Raw genomic sequence first — 19,315 nt, forward strand, 5'->3', positions numbered from 1 at the left:
CTGTTTGTGTAGTAGTTATAATCCTTGACCTTGTGATGTCTGTTACTCTAGACTAAGATATGTGCCTGTTACTATGCTAATTTCATAAATTCATTAACATTTTAAATGAGGTTTTGAAGTATTCAAGTATGATTTTCTTTGGAGCAATTTATACTTAGCTACCCAGCATGCTGGATTTTTTTTCAAAGAAGTTATCATTTCTTTGGGATGTATTTCCCAGGAGCATGGTGCAAAGGCTCTGTTTTATGGACTAACAAGGCAGATCTATCTATCATTTATTCGTCCCTTTAACATTCATTGTATGTCTATTTGCCTGGTGTGTTTAGTACTGGGGACTCAGTTTTGAAAAGACCTTGACTTTTAAGGTACTGTGTTTGCCTTCTAGGCGCTTCCTGTTTAGTTGAATGATAAGGTGGGCAAACAATTACAGAGTAAAGAAGTAATATTTAGCTCTTCCCAGGGAAATCAGGGAAGGCTTCCAGGAGGAGGTAAATGTTTGATCCAAGGCTGAGGGATGTGTGCAAGATAGCTGGCAATCAGAAAGCATGACCATGTAGTAGGCAGAGGACCTGGTATGTGTAAAAGCGAGGAGGCAGAAGAGACAGGACGTTTGCCATGACCTTTCAGTGGTGCAGTGTAGCGAAAGGACACCTCTGCTGTGGTGCAGAGAAGAGGTGGGAAGCCAGGCCATGTACGCAGGAAGTGTGTCACAAAAGGCTTTGGGAGGAAGATGATTTTATTCTGTAGGGGGCTAAACAGCATTGAAAAATGCTTAGCAGGAAGGTGACAGAATTCTGTCTGCTTTCAAAAGAAGCTCTGCTGTGAATGTGGAGAAGCAGAGAGCCTGGAGGCAGGAGGAGGGGCAGGGAGAGGGCACAGGCACCCCAGGTGAGAGGCGACTCAGAGCCCCGCAGTGGGGATAGAGAGCCGTGGTTACAGGAGGTGTTTCGGTGTTCGCGTATGGGGTGTCGCAGGAGAGGAAGGGAATCTGCGCAGATTTCTCATTTCGTTTAGACGCTTGTGAAGACGATGGTGTTAGTTATTCTCTGATGTAGAGAGTACAGACAAAGTGGAGATGACCTAAATGGGGAGATTGTCTCCAGGTTCAGACACATTCATTTTATAAATGTTCATTTTGTGTTTCATTTGTAGGATTAGAGATTTAGAGTTACATTACATAACTCAATTTCATTTTCAGAGTTCTGTAATTAAATAAGTATACCTAATATATGATTCTATATAAGTCTTGTTCATTTGTAATGATGACCAGAAGGAAAGGAATAAATACATCATTTCTAACTTGGTGACTGCTGAAGACTTGGAAAAAACTCACTCATGTTTGTGTACTTCTTGTGTGGCATTTATAGGACCTGGTAATGATGCTCATGAAGTAATTTGTTCCCTGACAGCATATGGGTTGCCATCTAGGTGCTGCCATAGCATTAATGCCGATGCAATTTAGGTCTTTGAGAAGATAACAAACCTAATTACTAATGCGAGGAGAGAGAACATCTTTCTCAGTAATTCATTCCTAAAACCTTGCGTTTAGTTTAATGTGATTGCTAATATACAGTTTCAAGGATTAATATAAAAACCACCTGCATATGATGCTACTGAATTTTGTGAAGGTAGTAGGGTAGTTTGTGAGATCGAGAGTAACGTGCAGGGGGTAAAATGAACAGCCAGAGCCACCTCAAAGTGTTTATGTCAGTCAGTCCTGTCGTTAATTGATGTCTGTAATCAGTTTGGTTCTATACAGGAAAATTACTGCGAATTAAAACAAAGTCGTTACCACACCCTTCATATACAGGATTTATTTCAATTTATAAAACATATGTCAAGTACCCAGGACATACCAGGAATGTTTAAGGTGTTTGGGACACATCAAAGAACAAAAGAGACCAAAATCTTTGCATTTTTGATCTTCTAATTCAGGGAGACACACAATAGCCCCATAACTCAATAAATCCAATCTGTTAGAAGGTGTATGGACAGGAAAAAAAAAAAAAAAGAGTAGAGTGGGCAGGCAGACTGTCCTAATTAGGCAATTGGGCGGGGTAAACCTCGCTGAGAAAGTAAGATATAAGCAAATGCTACAAGGAGCTGAGTGAGTGAGCCTGTGGGAATCTGGGGTAGGAGTCTGCATGGTGGGGGCTCATGGAAGCTCTGCCAAACAGAAGGGAAGGAACGAAGGTAATTCCAGCTTCTACCAGTGACCTCAGATATTCACTGCATCTGAGAGGTTGTGGGGGCAGCTTTGAGGGGTTGATGATCTGGGTGTTCCTTCTTGCCTTCCGCCTCCACTTTCCGCCACACAGTTGAATTCCATTGCTAGTGCCTGGCGTTGGAGGCTATTATATGTGAATTTCCTGTCCTGTTTCAGGTTAGAGATGACAACAAGAGACAGCACCCATGCCTGGTGGAGTTCTCCAAGCTGCCTGAACAGGAGCGCAATTACAACTTACAAATGTCACTTGAGACCCTGAAGTGAGTTTCTTAACTTTTTCTATTTTCCAATCTGTGTTTCCAAAAAACACAAAAACCAAAACACAAAAACAGGTATTGATGTTATATGTTAATTCAACTTTTAATTGCAGCTAGAACTTTTGATAATGCATAAGTGGATTGGATCAGTATTTGTTGGGAATAAGACTTTGACCCTGTTCTTTTATGTCCTTTTGTTCTACATCAGTATTTCGCAAAGGGTGTCCTACAGATGTTTATGGGAATTATGGATGATGAGGATTTGTGATCTGTTGCGGGAAGTCAGGGACCCCGAATGGAGGGACCGCCTGAAGCTGTGACAGAAGAACATAAATTGTGAAGATTTCATGGATATTTATTAGTTCCCCAAATTAATACTTTTATAATTTCTTACGCCTGTCTTTACTGTAATCTCTGAACATAAATTGTGAAGATTTCATGGACACTTATCACTTCTCCAGTCAATACCCTTGTGATTTCATAAGCCTGTGTTTACTTTAAACTCTTAATCCCATCATCTTCTTCGTAAGCTGGGGAGGATAAATGTCGCCTCAGAACCCTGTGATGATTGTGTCAACTGCACGAATTGTAGAGCATGTGTGTTTGAACAATATGAAATCTGGGCATCTTGCAGGATAACAGCAATGCTCGGGGAACACCAGAGATAAGACTTCTGGCCGCCGGTGAGCCAGATGGAACAGAGCCATGTTTCTCCTCTTTCAAAAGCAAATAGGAGAAATATCGCTGAATTCTTTTTCTCAGCAAGGAACATCCCTGAGAAAGAGAATGCGCCCTGAGGGTAGGTTTATAGACGGCCCCTTCAAGGTGTGCCATCTTTTGTGGTCGAAGCCGAAGGGACGAAATAAGCCCCGGTCTCCTGTAGCACTCCCAGGCTTATTAGGATGAGGAAAATTCCCACCTAATACATTTTGGTCAGACAGATTGTCTACTCTCAAACCCTGTTTCCTGATAAGATGTTATCAATGACAATGTGTGCCTGAAACTTCATTAGCAGTTTTAATGTCGCCCCATCTGGTGGTCCTGTGATCTCGCCCTGCCTCCATTTGCTTTGTGATATTTTATTACCTTGTGAAGTCTGTGATCTCTGTGACCTACACCCTATTCGTGCACTCCCTCCCCTTTTGAAAATTGCTAATAAAAACTTGCTGGTTTTACGGCTCGGAGAACATCATGGATCCTGCCGACATGTGATGTCTGCCCTGGATACCCAGCTTTAAATTTCTCTTGTGCTCTTTCCCTTTATTTCTCAAACCAGCCAAGACACTTAGGAAATAGAACAGGACTCATGTAACTATCGGGAGTGGATTCTCCCGATAGTGATCTGATACAATACAGGTCCACAGAATGTGGACTGTGGACCAGGGACTGGGCCAGTCACAAATTGTTACTGGTTTGTGACTAAATAAGATATTAAGAGTAAGTATTTATAAACTTCCATACCAATTTAGGGAAGCAATTTTACATATATTGAATCTAATAATTTAAGAAATGTGAGGTCATAGCCTATATGTCTTCATTTTGAGAATTCAATTTCCTCTAACAGTTTTATTGCACAATATCAGAAAATGAAACCACAATAGACTGAATATTAAAAAATAAATTAGTTCTTCACCATAAGTAATTTGGGAAGCACTGATTTAATATATTTAAAACATGCTGAATTCAAAGAGTTAAATAATTTCAGAATTTTTGCTGATGGACTTTTCAGAACTTTGGGGTGAAGTCTTTTTATGGTATTTACTAAACTTATTTGACCATAGCAGCCTCTTTTCAGAGCATACCTTTGAGGACTATTTATCTGAGCAACATATCTTTGGTTTTGTTTTAGTTTTTTAAGGAGCCAAAGTCAGCTGGGCACAGTGGCTCATGCCTGTAATCCCAGCCCTTTGGGAGGCCAAGACCAGTAGATGGCTTGAGCCCAGGAGTTTGAGACCATCCTGGGCTACATAGTGAGACCCCCTGTCAACAAAAAATATAAAACTTACCTGGGCATAATGGCACACACCTGTAGTCTCAGCTACTCAGAGGCTGAGGTGGGAGGATGGATTAAGCCTGGGAGATTGAGGCTCCAGTGAGCTGTGATCACACCACTACACTCCAACCTGGATGACAGAGCAGGACCCTGTCTCAAAAATACTAGTAATAAAAATAAATTTAAAAGGAGCCAGAGTCTTACTATGTTGCCCAGGCTGGTGAGCAATGGCAATTCACAGGCTTGACGATGGCACACTGCAGCCTACAACTCCTGAGTTCAAGTGATTCTCTGGCCTCAGTCTGGGTATCTAGGGCTAAAGGAGCTTGCCACTGCATCCAGCCTGAGCACGTGTTTTGAGAAAAGCTACTGTAAAGTATTTTATATCACCCTGTAAAGGCAAATTTGCTTTTTAGTGATTGTTGCCAATTTACTTCTTGATTTTGCCACTTAACTTTGCAGATGGAATAATGGGACTGCAGTGGAATAAAGGAAGAAATATAATTTCAAATTTTGATGTAGAAAAGTAAAGAGAATATTTTTGCAAAGCCGGTGACTTTACTCTTGTCCTCTTTCTATCCCTGATGCCCTGTAGAACTGGATTTGTTCAAAGAGATGACTTATCCTAATATGTTTTTATATTATGTACAAAACTGTACTTTAGTCCTTTTTGCTTGTTTCAGTTTTGTTAAGAGTCATGAGGAGTTATTTACACTGGAATTATTTTACCAGGGACCCAGAACACAAAACTTAAACTTCGTTTCAAATTCTAGAATTTGGGCTCAGGTGTGTAGTCATGAGCTCTGCCTAACAGTGTTTGACTTAATGATGGACTGCATATAGGATGGTGGCCGTGAGATTATAATGGAGCTGACAAATTCCTATCACGACATCATGGCAGTCCTAACATCCTAGTGCAATGCATTACTTTTTCTATATTTAGATACCCAAATACTTACCATTGTGTTACAATTGTCTACAGTATTTGGTAAAGTAACATGTACAAGTTTGTAGTCTAGCTGCAATAGGCTATATCGTATAACTTACGTGTGTAGTAGGCTCTATGATCTAGGTTTGTACAAATATACTCTATAATGTTCACATAATGATGAAATTGCCTAAAGACCCATTTCTCAGAGTGTATCCCCACTGTGAAGTGATGTATAACTCTATATCCTCCAGGATGCAGATTGTCTTGTAAATAAACACATGAGGCATAGATTGAGCTTAGGTTCTACTAGGAACTTAAAAGAAGAAGCGATATATGCACATCAAGTAAACTGAGAACCAGAGGTTAAAAATGACAAGGTTTGCTTGCAATAAAGAATACATAATGAGCCCTGTGTCCTGAGTACTTGGATTCAGCATCTCTGATCTTCCTTTGCGCTCTTGACATGAGGTTTGTATATTTAACTTAGTAATTCATGGCAGCTCATTATTTCTTCATCTTTTACAACAGAATGTTTTATTGAAAGGTCATGGTCTAACATAATTTAAATTTGCAGTGCGTTCCCTATCATTTTAGCAATTGACACCTGAGCCAGCTATTGCAGAGAGTAAATTCTGGACTGTAGAAAATCTCTGTATTTGCATTTAGCATGTTGTGCCTTTGACTATTACATGTAATCCAGTGTCATACCTACCAGCTGCTGGTGGCTGGTTTGGTTAATCTTCAGACTGCACGTACTGTGGTTTTATTCTCTCTGATGAATGTAAATCACCCTCTTCACAAGCAAATGCTTAACATTTCTTTGTTGATTTTCTTATAGCTAGTTTATATGGTTTTATGATGGACTGATTTTTATTTATTTATTTACAAATCAAATTAGGGGAAAACACCTATACTTCTCTAAGATTCATACCATGCCCAATTCCAGGGGTTTAGAGAAAGTACAGTACGTTCTTCCTATATTTCCTGTATTCACTTATTTAATTGGCAGGCCCCAGAGCAGAGTAGGTAAGAACACAGACGCTGGAGTTGGGTTGTCTGGACTTAAGGCCTTGCTCCACCAAAGAAATGTTGCTGAAGTCATTCAACTCCTCTGAACCCTAGGTTTTCTTCTCCTTAGTAAAATGAGGATCATAATGTATTTTCTTTATGGAGTTATTATAGGGACTAATAGGATATTGATAAAGCCTTTACCAACATATGTCTGACAGAGGAAGCATAGTGTAGGTTTTTTTGTTTGTTTGTTTAATAAATATATCGTGGAAGGGTGAACAGCTTCATTTGCTTAAATCTTTAGAAGATGCAAGTAACAAATAAGCAAGAAATTATTCCAGAATATCCCTTATTTTGGGTTGAGGAGTGATTTAATGAAATATGAATTTTGGGTGCTGTTTCTGTGATTTTTTAACGTAAATTGTTGACAATGATAACTTACTTTAGACTTCCATCATCATCTGTGTGTCGTATAGTACTGCAAAATTGGGACACTCTAAGAACAGCACAGCTTGGCGGATCATGCCTGCCAGACGCCCCTCAAATGTGATCAGTGTTACCAGAGGTTCAGTTTCTTGTTTAGTTTTTATTATTTTCCAAATTTCAGATCTTAATTTCTGAATAAACAGTTCACACTTTAGAAATAATTGATATAAGGATTTTTAATCAACATATAATACACATTCATAGAATTTATTTCTTTGGAAGTTAGCAAAAATATAGTGACACTACAATGATATTTTTTCCCCTAGCCAAGTATTTTTCCTGAAAATTATTTTTAGATGATGTAATGTGCTTGTGCACGTATGTGGCAAAGGGTGGAAGGAATAGTAGGGACCCAGGACACAGGGATGGAGAGGAACGCAATACAGAAGGGAGACAAATAACTGATAAGGGAAGAGGTGGAATTTTTGTCCAAGACAGCAAGTTAGTTTCTCATACCTCTTTTCCTCTTCCTCCTCCCCCTCCCTCCCCTCCCTTCCTCACCCACCTCTTCCTCTCCCCTCCCCTCCCTTTTTGTCCGTCCTTCCTTCCTTCCTTCTTTCCTTCCTTCCTTCCTTCCTTCCTTCCCCTTCTCCTCCTTCTCTTCCTTCCTCCTCCTTCTCCTCTTTCTTCCTCCTCCTCCTCCTTCCTCCTCCTTCTCCTCTTTCTTCCTCCTCCTCCTCCTTCCTCCTCCTTTTCCTCTTTCTTCCTCCTCCTCCTCCTTCCTCCTCCTCCTCCTTCCTCCTCCTCCTTCTTCCTCCTCCTCCTTCTGCCTCTCCCTCTCCCTCTCCTCCTTCTCCCTCTTCTCCTCCTCCTTCTTCTTCTCCTCCCTCTTTTCTTTCTCCCTCTTCTCCTCCCCCCTCTTCTCTTTCTCCCTCTTCTCCTTCTCCCTATTATCCTTCCCCTTCTTCCTCTTCTCCTCCTTCCTCTTCTCCTTCCCATACTTCCGCTTCTCCTCCTCCTGCCTCTTTTCCTCTTCCCTTTTCTCATCTTTCTCCTCCTCCTTCTCCTCCCTCTTCTCCTTCCTCTTCTTCTTTTCCTTCTCCTCTTCCCTCTTCTCCTGTCTTCTCTTCCTTCCTCTTCCCTCTTCTCCTTCTTCCTCTTCTCCTTCTTGCTCTTCTCCTTCTCACTTTTCTTCTTCTCCTCCCTCTTCTCCTTTTTCCTCCTCTTCTCCTTATCTTTCTCCATCTCCTTTTTCTGTCTCTTCCTCCTTATCTTTCTCCTTCTCCTTTTTCTGTCTCTTCCTCCTCCTCCTCCTCTTTCTTCTTTTTGGTTTCTTGCTGGCAACAATCTTCCCTACTTACTTACTTATTTATTTGAAGGAGTCTTGCTCTGTTGCCTAAGCTGGAGTGCAGTTGTGTGATCTCAGCTCACTGCAACCTCTGTCTCCCAGGTTCAAGCAATTCTCCTGCCTCAGCCTCCCAAGTAGCTGGGATTACAGGCCTCCACCGCCACCTCTGGTTATTTTTTCTTTTGTATTTTTTTTAGTACAGATGGGGTTTTGCCATGTTGGCCAGGCTGGTCTCAAACCCCTGACCTCAGGTGATCCACCTGCCTTGGCCTCCCAGAGTGCTGGGATTACAGGTGTGAACCACTGCACCCAGCCAATCTTCCCAAGTTCTAAATGTGAATCTTTATGTTCAGTCCTGGGCCATTTCTTCTCAGTGTGCAAACTCTCTGAAGGTGTTCTCACCACTCCATGACTTAATTACCACACAGGTGCTGATACCTCCCCAAATGTCCATCTCTACCCCAGACATCTGCTCTGAGTGACAGAATTGTATGTCCTATCATTCCGTTGACATTTTCCCCTGGATACATCAGAAGCGCCCTAGATCTATATAGCCTTATGTCCCCTGTATTTGCATTTAGGCATCCATTGAGACTTTCAACATGCGTAGCTCTTCATCCTGCTACACAGGCAAGGAACCTGGGAATCACCTTTGACTCTTCCCTTTGTTTCATTCCTACTTCTAACCCAAAATCAGGTCCTCCCAAGTACACATCACTCTTCCCCCATCCTCCCTTTCCACAGCAGTCACTCTGGTCCAAGCCACCATCATCTGTCACCCAGACTACCATAGCCATCTCCTACCTGGTCCTCCTACTTGCCTTCTTTATTCTAAACACAGCAACCTGAGTTCATACATACACATGCTTTCATTCATATGTTGCTTGAAGCTGCTCAGTGGCTTCCCATGGAACTTGAATGGAGTCTGATGTCTTCACAAGTGTGTGCAGGACCCAGACAATTTGACACCTCCTGTTTGTCATCATGCCTTGCACCAATCTTTGACTTTGCCTTGTTCCTTATGTACCAGCCCTCATGGTCTCTTCCTGGTACTGAGTTAGACTTTTTCCTACCTCACCTATTCTGTTCCCTTTGCCTGGAAAATTCTTCCTTTCACCCTTAAAGGAGCTCCTCCCTACTCATCCCTCAGGTCTTCATCTAAATATCACTTCCCTGATAAGAATTTCCTCACCACTTCCTTCACTTCCTTTATAACACCTGATAGTGTTTTTATAACTTTCACCATAATTTGTAATATCACTTTCTGAGGTTATTTAATGCTTGTCTTTCCTTCTAGACCAGCGGTGTCCGATTTTTTGGCTTCCCTGGGCCACATTGGAAGAAGAATTATATTGGGCCACACACAAAATACGCTAACACTAATGATAGCTGATGAACTAAAACAAAAATCACAAAAACATCTCATAATGTTTTAGGAAAGTTTATGAATTTCTGTTGAGCCACATTCAAAGCCATCCTGGGCTGTGGACTTGAAAAGCTTGTTCTAGAGTGTAAGCTCCATGAAGTCAGGAACTATAATTAAAAACAAACAAACAAACAAAACAACTTTATTTTTTAGAGCAGTTTTAGGATCTCAGCAAAGTTAAAGGGAAGATACAGAGACTTTTCATATGCCCCCTGTTTCCACAGACAGCTGCCCTCAACAGAATGGTACATTTATAACAATTGATGAACCTACATTGACACATTATTATAACCCAAAGTCCATAGCATGATTTTTTTTTTTTTTTTTTTTTTTTTTGAGACGGAGTCTGGCTCTGTCTCCCAGGCTGGAGTGCAGTGGCGCGATCTCTACTCACTGCAAGCTCCGCCTCCCGGGTTCACGCCATTCTCCTGCCTCAGCCTCCCATGTGGCTGGGACTACAGGCGCCCGCCACCGCGCCCCGGCTAGTTTTTGTATTTTTAGTAGAGACGGGGTTTCACCGTGTTAGTCAGGATGGTCTCGATCTCCTGACCTCGTGATCTGCCCATCTCGGCCTCCCAAAGTGCTGGGATTACAGGCGTGAGCCACCACGCCCGGCCGATTTTTTTTTTAAATTCACAATCATGTGCCTCGTCCTAAAAAGGTATCCAGCACATAACATTCTCAGTTGCCAACTTGCTAGATATTGCACATGTACCTCAAACTTTGTGACTTTTTTATACCTTCAAATCTCAGGCTTCTTTCAGTTTCCTTCCCTTGTTGTGTTAAGTGTCCCCCAGAACACAGCTCAGATATCTGGGAGTCATCCTGGACATATCCCTTCCCTTCACCCATGGCTTTCTATTGATCTTTTAATCCATCGACTTCTTTATTTTCTTCCATTACTAATGTTACTATCACCACATCATCAACTCCAACATGATTGCCTATACTAACCTAGTCTAAGCTACCATTATTTCTCATGTGAAATTATAATATCCTTCCAACAGATCCAATTGAAATACACCCTTGATGCTCTCTTTTCTATCCTTTTTTGGTTTTGTTTTGCCTTTTTAAAAATTGTACAGATTTACAGGCTACATGTGCAATTTTGTTACATGCATAAAGTAACAAAAGTCAGGACTTTGAGGGTATCCATCACCCAGTTAATGTATATTGTGCCCATTAAGTAATTTCTCATCATTTACTCCCTTCCAATCCCCTCACTCTTCCAAGTCTCCATTCACTGTCATTCCACTCTCTATGTTCATGTGTACAGATTTTTTTAACACCCACTTATGAATGAGAATGTGGGTATTTGTCTTTCTGGGTCTAGCTTATTTCAGTTAAAATAATGACCCCAATTCTAACCATGTTGCTACAAAATGCATGATTTCATTCTTTTTTTACTGCTGAATAGTAGTCCATTACGTATTTATGCCACATTTTCTTTATCCATTCATCCATTGATGTACACTTAGGTTCCTTGTTTCTTTACTGATGTGAATAGCGTGGCAATAAACATACAAGTGCAGGTGTCTTTTTGATATATCGATTTCTTTTCCTTTGGGTAGTTATCCAATAGTAGGATAGCTGGATCAAATGGTCGTTTTATTTTTAGTTCCTTGATAAGTTTCTGTACTATTTTTTCATAGAGGCTGTACTAATTTACATTCCCACCAACAGTGCATAAGAGTTCCCTTTTCTCTGCATCCTTGCCAATGTCTGTTTTTTGTTTGTTTGTTGTTTGCATTTTTAATAATAGCCATTCTGACTGGTGTAGGACGATATCTCATCTTGGTTTTAGTTTGCGTTTCTCTGATGATTAGTGATGTTCAACATTTTCTCATATACCTGTTAGCCATTTATATGTCTTCATTTGAAAACTGTCTATTCATGTCCTTTGCCCACTTTTTAATGAGACTATTTGATGCTTTTCTTGTTGTTGAATTGTTTGTTTCTTGCATATTCTGGATGAATGAGTAGTTTGATGTCAGATGAATTGTTTGCAAATATTTTCTTGCATTCTGCAGGTTGTCTCTTCACTCTTGATTTTCTCTCACTGTGCAGAAGCTTATTCGTTTAAATAGGTCTTGTTTGTCTATTTTTGTTTTTGTTGCCTGGGTTTTTGAGGTCTTAGTCATAAATTATTTCCTAGACCAATGTTCAGAAGAGTTTTCCCTAGATTTTCTTCTAGTATTTTTATAATTTTGAGTCTTTTGTTTAAGTCTTAACCCATCTTGAGTTAATTTTTGTATGTGGTGAGAGATCGGGGCCGGTTTTACTCTTCTGCATGTGGCCATCCAGTTTTCCCAGCAACATTTATTGAAGAGTGTATCCTTTCTCCAATGTATGCTCTTGTTGGCTTTGTGAACGCCAACAAATATGGCTGTAAATATGTAGCTTTATTTCTGGGTTCTCTATTCTGTTCCATTGATCTATTTGTCTGTTTTTACACCAATACCATGCTGTGTTGGTTACTATAGCCTTATAATAAAATTTTAAGTCAGGTAATATGATGCCTCCTTTTTGTCCCCCTCAGAATTTCTTTGGCTATTTGGGCTCTTTTTTGTTCCATTTGAATTTTAGGATTTTTTTCCCTAATTCTGTGAAAAATGACATTGGTATTTTGATATGAGTTGCATTGAATTTATGGATTGCTTTGGGCAGTATCGTCATTTTAACACTAATTCTTCAGATTCTTGATCATGGGCTGTTTTTCTGTTTGTTTGCATCATCTATAATTTCTTTCGTCATTGTTTTGTAGTTTCTCTTGTACAGATCTTTCGCCTCCTTGGCTAAATATATTTTAATTAGGTATTTTAGGTATTTCATTTAAGTATTTTAATTTTTATGTGGATATTGTAAATAGGATTGCCTCCTTGATTTGTTTCTTAGTTAGATTGTTACTGGTCTATAGATATGCTGTCAATTTTTGTACATTGAGTTTACATACTGCAACTTTACTGAATTCATGTATCAAATAAGAGTTTTTTGTGGCGTCCTTAGGTTTTTCTTGACATAAGATCAAATTGTCAGCAAACAAGGATAATTAGACTTCAGTTTTTCCAGTTTAGATGCCATTTATTTCTTTCCACTGCCTGACTACTCTGGCTAGGTCTTCCAGTACTGTAATGAATAGTAGTGGTGAAAGAAAATATCCTTGTTTTGTTCCAGTTCTTAGAGGAAAAGTTTTTAACTTTCCCCATTCAGCATAATGTTACCTGTGGGACTGTCGTATATGGCCTTTGGTATTTTGCTGTATGTTCCTTCTATCCCTTGTTTATTGAGAGTTCTTATTATGAAATGATGCTGAATTTTATCAAATGCTTTTTCTGCGTCTGTTGAGATGCTCATATGGTATTTGTTTTTGGTTCTGTTTATGCAACATACCACATTTATTGATTTACAGATGTTGAACCATGCTTGTGTTCCTGATATAAAACCCACTTAATTCCTAAAAGCACACAGCCTCCCTCCCAAGACTGAACCAGGAAGAAATTGAAAACCTGAACAGAGCAATAATGAGTAGCAAGATTGAATCAGTGGCCAGGTGTGGTGGCTCACGCCTGTAATCCCGGCACTTTGGGAGGCCGAGGTGGGTGGATCACTTGAGGTCAGAAGTTCCAGACCAACCTGGCCAACACAGTGAAACCCCGACTTTATTAAAAATACAAAAATTAGCCGGGTATGGTGGTGCACGCCAGTAATCCCAGCTGCTTGGGAGGCTGAGGCAGGAGAATTGCTTTAACCTGAGAGACAGAGGTTGTCATGAGCTGGGATTGTACCACTGCACTCTAGCCTAGGCAACAGAGTGAGACTCTGTCTCCAAAAAAGAAGAAAAAAAAGATTGAATCAGTAATGAAAAGTGTCCCAGCAATTAAAAGCCCAGGATCAGATGGATTTACAGATGAATTGTACCTAACATACATAGAACTAATACTAATCCTCCTGAAACTGTTTCAACAAAATCAAGGAGGAGGAAATTCTCCCTAACTGCTCTATGAAGCCAGTATCACCCAAAACCAGACAAGCATACAACAAAAAAGAAAACTATAGACCAATATCCCTGAATAACATAGACACAGCAATCCTCAACAAAAATACTAGCAAACAGAATGCAATAGCACCTCTATCTATTCTGTACTTTGTAGCCATTGTATTCTTTTCAAACATTTAGGTGACCATGTCAATCTTTCTATTTAAAATCCCTTAATGGGGCCGGGCACGGTGGGTCAGGTGAGCCTGTAATCTCAGCACTTTGGGAGGCCGAGGCAGGTGGATCATCTGAGGTCAGGAATTCAAGACCAGCCTAGCTAACATGGTGAAGCACTGTCTCTACTAAAATTACAAAAATTAGCCATGCATTGTGGCAAGTGCCTGTAATTCCAGCTGCTTGGAAGGCTGAGGCAGGATAATTGCTTGAACCCAGGAGGCAGAGGTTGCAGTGAGCCAAGATCATGGCACTGCACTCCACCCTGGTTGACAGAGTGAGACTCCATCTAAAAAATAAAAATAAAAATAAAAAAATAAAAAAATTCCTTAATGGCTTTTAAGTTAAATATGGTGCTTTAATTTGCCAAAGTATCCCAAAATGTGTGGCCTCCCCTCTCACCAGCCTCATTATTAGTGAGGCTGCCCTTTTTCTCTTGCTTGCAGTCACACTGACCTTTTTGTTGCTTGCCTGTCCACACGTTCCCTTCCACCACAAGATCTTCCACACGTCCTCTTCTTGGAATGCTCCTTTCTATGCCTGACTCTCATCCTTTGAATCAGGGCTGTCCAATCTTCTGGCTTCCCTGGGCCATAGCAGAAGAAGAATTGTCTTGGGCCACACATAAAATACACTGTAATACTAACAATAGCTGATGAGCGAAATTTTAAAAATCACACAAAAAAGTCTCATAATATTTTAAGAAAGTTTATGAATTTGTGTTGGGCCACATTCAAAGAGCTGTCCTAGGCCGCATGTAGCCCGCAGGCCGTGGTTTGGACAAGCTTGCCAGATCTAAGGTCAGGTTCACTTCTTTCGAACATGTCTGAGTTCCTTGACTTAACAATTTTACTTCTATAGGTACTCATCCTTTCTGTACTCCCAGTATGGAAGCCTTCCCTGTTTGTGGGAATTACATGGTTGCCTCTGTACTCCATCAGACCATATGTTTCATGAGAGCAGGCGTCTCATTGGTGTTCATTACCATCTTTCAAATTTTATATAGAGCTCAGTAAATATTCATCAAATGAATGGATTAATAAATAAACGATAAATCTCAATCAGGAACTGGGTTTTTACATACCAAATGCTTATCTAGGGTGCCTCACATTTGCTTTCTAACAATCTGTTTACTTTTCTGTAGCTATGTAGTTTAAGTACTAAAATGCTACATTACCGATCCCTGCTGCTTAATCTAATAGTAAATATTTGCTGAATGCATGTAAGGCCAAGAACCCACTCCCAACTAATCCTTTCTTGCTTCCCTTATTTTGTGCTTTTCTAGCCTTTCTATCAGCTTTGCAGTTCCAACCTGTAGTGTGCTCTTTCTCTCACCACCCTTCAGCAGACTTAAAAAAAAAAAGAGTTAAACAATGTTAAATCATCAAATAAAGTGGTTGAATAAAGACGATACAGAAACCAAACACTTTTCATTCAAACAAAGAACTTGATATGGTTGTGGTGTTAATAAATATATTTTAAATATAATCCATTGCTCCGATTTTAAAACCTCCTCGGATTAGGCACTGAGTACTTAGATATAATATCCAAAACATGATCTATTGAAGAAAACAGTCCATCCATTGGAGTTAATTAAAAGTAAAACTTTCTGTACTTCAAAAGAAGTCATTAAGAAAATGAAGAGACAGGCCACCAGCTGGGAGAGAACGTCCGTGAATCATGCACAATTGTATTAATAGGATTTGTAGTAAATTATACCAATCCTAACAAAGGACTTGTATCCAGAATATATATAGACGTCTTATAACTCAATAGTAAGAATACACAAAACCTGATTTAAAAATTGGCAAAACAGCTGGGCGTGGTGACTCACACCTATAATCCCAGCACTTTGGGAGGCCGAGTTGGGGGGATCACTTGAGGTCTGCAGTTCAAAACCAGCCTGGCCAACATGGTGAAACTCCATCTCTACTAAAAATACAAAAAAAGTAGCCTCATGTAGTGGCAGTCGCCTGTAATCCCAGCTACTCGGGAGGCTGAGGCAGGAGAATTGCTTGAACCTGGGAGGAAGAGGTTGCCGTGAGCCGAGATCGCCACTGCACTCCTGCCTGGGTGGCAGAGCAAGACTCCATCTCCAAAAAAAAAAAAAAAAAAAAAAAAAAAAAGGCAAATATTGGCAAAATACTTTACCAAAGAAGATACAGAGATGGCTAATAAAGTACAATCAAGGATGTTACCCATTATCAGTCAGAAAAATACAAATTAAAACCATAATAAGATACTACCTCACACACAATAAAATGGCTATAATTTTTAGACAGACATACCAAGTGTTGGTGAAGCTATAGGAAAACTGAAACGCACATGTATTACTGCTGGCAACGTAAAAGGGTGCCACCACTTTGGAAAATAGTTTTGGAAGTTTCTTAAAAAGTTAAACATAAACTTACCATAGCCTAGCAATTCTACTCCTATATGTCTACCCAAGAGAAATAAAAGCTTATGTCCCTGCAAAGATTTACACATAAATGTTCACAAAAGCATTCTTCATAAGAGCCAAAAACTGGAAACTGTGCAAATGTTCATCAACTAAGGAACAGATAAAATGTGATCCAGTATTACAATGGCATGTTATTCAGCAATAAAAGGAAACAAACTACTGCCACATACTCCAACATGGATCAACCTGAAAAACTTTATGCCAAGTGGAAGGAGCCAAACACGGAAGGCTCCGTATTGTATAATTCTATTCCATGAAATGCCCAAAACAGGCAAATTGATAGAGACATAACGTAGCTTAGGGGCTGTCTGGAGGTGAGAGTGAGAAGTGACTGCAGCAGGCATGGGGGACCTCATGGTCTGGTGGAAATGGTGCAAAGCTACATTGTGTTGATGGTCCTGCAGCTCTATAAATGTAATAAAAATGAAAAGAATCAGCCTCTAAAAAGTGCATTTTCTACCCGATGACTTCTAACTTTGCTATTCTGCAGAATAACCTTCAGCAGCTCCTAGTCCATTCACGTAAGTGTGATTCCCCCAGTACACACACACACATATATATACACACACAGATCTATACAGAGAGAAATTCCTTAAAGAATTGACAGGCTGCTGGCAAAATTCCCTTTTGCTCAGGGAAGGTCAGTGTCTTTTTTTCTGTTGAGACCGGTCCCTTCTGGAAGGTAGTCTGATTTACTTAAAGTGCAGCATATTTTTTTAAAAATATGTTTTTGTATTTAATTTGATTTTAGAATCAGAGGGCACATGTGCATGTTTGTTGTATAGGTATATTACTCTGTACACAGTTACATTGGTATTTGCCTGCGTATATTGTTACGTAGGTATAATGGTGGGGATTTGGCTTCTAATCAACCCATTACCCAAATAGTGAACGTTGTACTTGACAGGTAATTTTTCAATACTGTCTTCCCTCCTACTCTCTTTGCTTTGAAGTCCTTACTATCTATTATTTCCATCTTTATATCTCTGTGTATCCACTTTGCTTGGCCCCCACTTATAAATGAGAGTAATTTTCTGTTTATAAGATTTAATTTTCTGTTAAATCATGAGGATAATGGCCTCCAACTTTATCCATGTTGCTGCAAGAAGGACATGATTTCATTCATTGTCATGGCTGCATAGTCTTCCACGGTGTATATGTACCATATTTTCTTTTTGTAGTCAACAGTTGACAGATACTTAAGCTTAGTCCATGACTTTGCTATTGTAAATAGTGCTGTGATGAACATGTGAGCGCAGTTGTTTTGTTGTTGTTGTTGTTTGGGGTTTTTTTTTGAGACAGAGTCTTGCTCTGTCGCCCAGGTTGGAGTGCAGTGGCGTGATCTCGGCTCACTGCAAACTCACCTCCCAGGTTCAAGCAATTCTCCTGCCACAGCCTCCTGAGTAGCTGGGATTACAGGTGCCCACCACCATGCCCAGCTAAGTTTTTGTAGTTTTACTAGAAACGGGGTTTCATCATGTTGGCCAAGCTAGTCTCAATGCCTGACCTGATAATGATGTCTTGGATGGGCTTGGTGGCTCACACCTGTAATCCCAGTACTGTGGGAGGCCAAGGTGGGTGAATCACCTGAGGTCAGGAGTTCGAGACCAGACTGGCCAACATGGTGAAACCCAATCTCTACTAAAAATACAAAAATTAGCTGGGCGTGGTGGTGGGCACCTGCAATCCCAGCTACTTGAGAGGCTGGGGCAGGAGAATCACTTGAACCTGGGAGGTGGAGGTTCCAGTGAGCCGAGATCACACCATTGCATTCCATCCTGGGTGACAAGAGCAAAACTGCTCTCAAAATGAATGAATGAATAAATAAATAAATAAATAAATAAATAAATAAATAAAATAAAAAATATAATGATTTCTTTTCCTTTGGGTAGGTACCCAGTAGTGGGCTCACTGGGCTGAACGGTATCTCTATTTTTAGTTTTTGGAGAAATATTCATGCTGTTTCCCATAGGAATTGAACTAATTTATGTTCCTACTAACAGTGTATCTTTCATTTTTTGACTTTTTAATGATAACCATTCTGACTGGTGTGCGATGGTATCTCATTGTGGTTTTAGTTTGCATTTTTCTGATGCTTAGTCATTCAGAGCATTTTTTAATATGTTTATTGGCTGCTTGCATTTCTTCTTTTGAGAAATGTCTGTTTATGTCCTTTGTCTTGTTTTCTTTGTTTTTTTTTTTTTTTTTTTTTTTTTTTGAGTCAAGAGTCTCACTCTGTAGCCCAGGCTGGAGTGCAGTGGTGTGATCATAGCTCACTGCAGCCTTGATTTCCCAGACTCAGGCAAAATTTCTGCCTCAGGCTTTAGAGTAGCTGGGGCCACAGATGTGTGCCACCGTGCCTGGTTAAAATTTAAATTATGCGTCAAGACGGAGTTTCTCTATGTTACCCAGACTGACATTGAACTTCTGGGCTCAAGCAATCCTCCTGCCTTGGCCTCCCAAAGTACTGGAATTATAGATGTGAACTACCATGCCTGACCCTTTGGCCAGTTTTTAATACAGTTGTTTGTTTTTTCTTGTTGAGTTGTTTAAGTTCTGTGTGGATTCTGGATGTTAGTCCTTTGTTGGGAGCATAATTTGCAGATATTTTCTCCTATTCTGTAGGTTGTCTATTTACTCTGTATATTATTTTGCTGTGCAGATGCTTTTTAGTTTAATTAAATCCCATTTGTCTATTTTTGTTTTTGATGCATTTGCTTTTGGGATCTTCATTATAAACTCTGTCTAGGCCAATGTCCAGAAGAATTTTTTCTGGGTTTTCTTCTAGGTCTTACATTTATATCTTTAATCCATCTTGAGTTAATTTTTGTACATGGTGAGAGAGGTGCAATTTCATTCTTCTACAAATGGCTAGCCATTTTTTTCAGCACCATTTATTGAAGAGGTTGTCCTTTCTCCAGTGTTTATTTTTGTTAACTGTGTCAAAGATCCGTTGGTTGTAGGTATGTGGCTTTATTTTTGGGTTCTGTATTCCTTTCCATTGATCTATGTGTCTAATTTTGTA

The 19,315-nt window shown here is 40.0% G+C and overlaps 1 protein-coding gene across 6 annotated transcripts in view; it reads left to right on the plus strand.

Annotated features, from left to right (window-relative positions):
- The window catches only part of RYR2 (ryanodine receptor 2), a 783,951-nt gene that overhangs the window by 459,496 nt on the left and 305,140 nt on the right, over positions 1–19,315 (plus strand). For all 6 annotated transcript variants that reach the window (XM_073011864.1, XM_073011860.1, XM_073011862.1 and 3 more), the window contains one exon: positions 2,384–2,487. In XM_073011864.1, the coding sequence (XP_072867965.1) occupies positions 2,384–2,487 (104 nt within the window). The remainder of the gene's footprint in view (positions 1–2,383; positions 2,488–19,315) is intronic.

Source organism: Chlorocebus sabaeus, chromosome 25 (assembly GCF_047675955.1).
Source record: "Chlorocebus sabaeus isolate Y175 chromosome 25, mChlSab1.0.hap1, whole genome shotgun sequence".
NCBI lineage: Eukaryota > Metazoa > Chordata > Mammalia > Primates > Cercopithecidae > Chlorocebus > Chlorocebus sabaeus.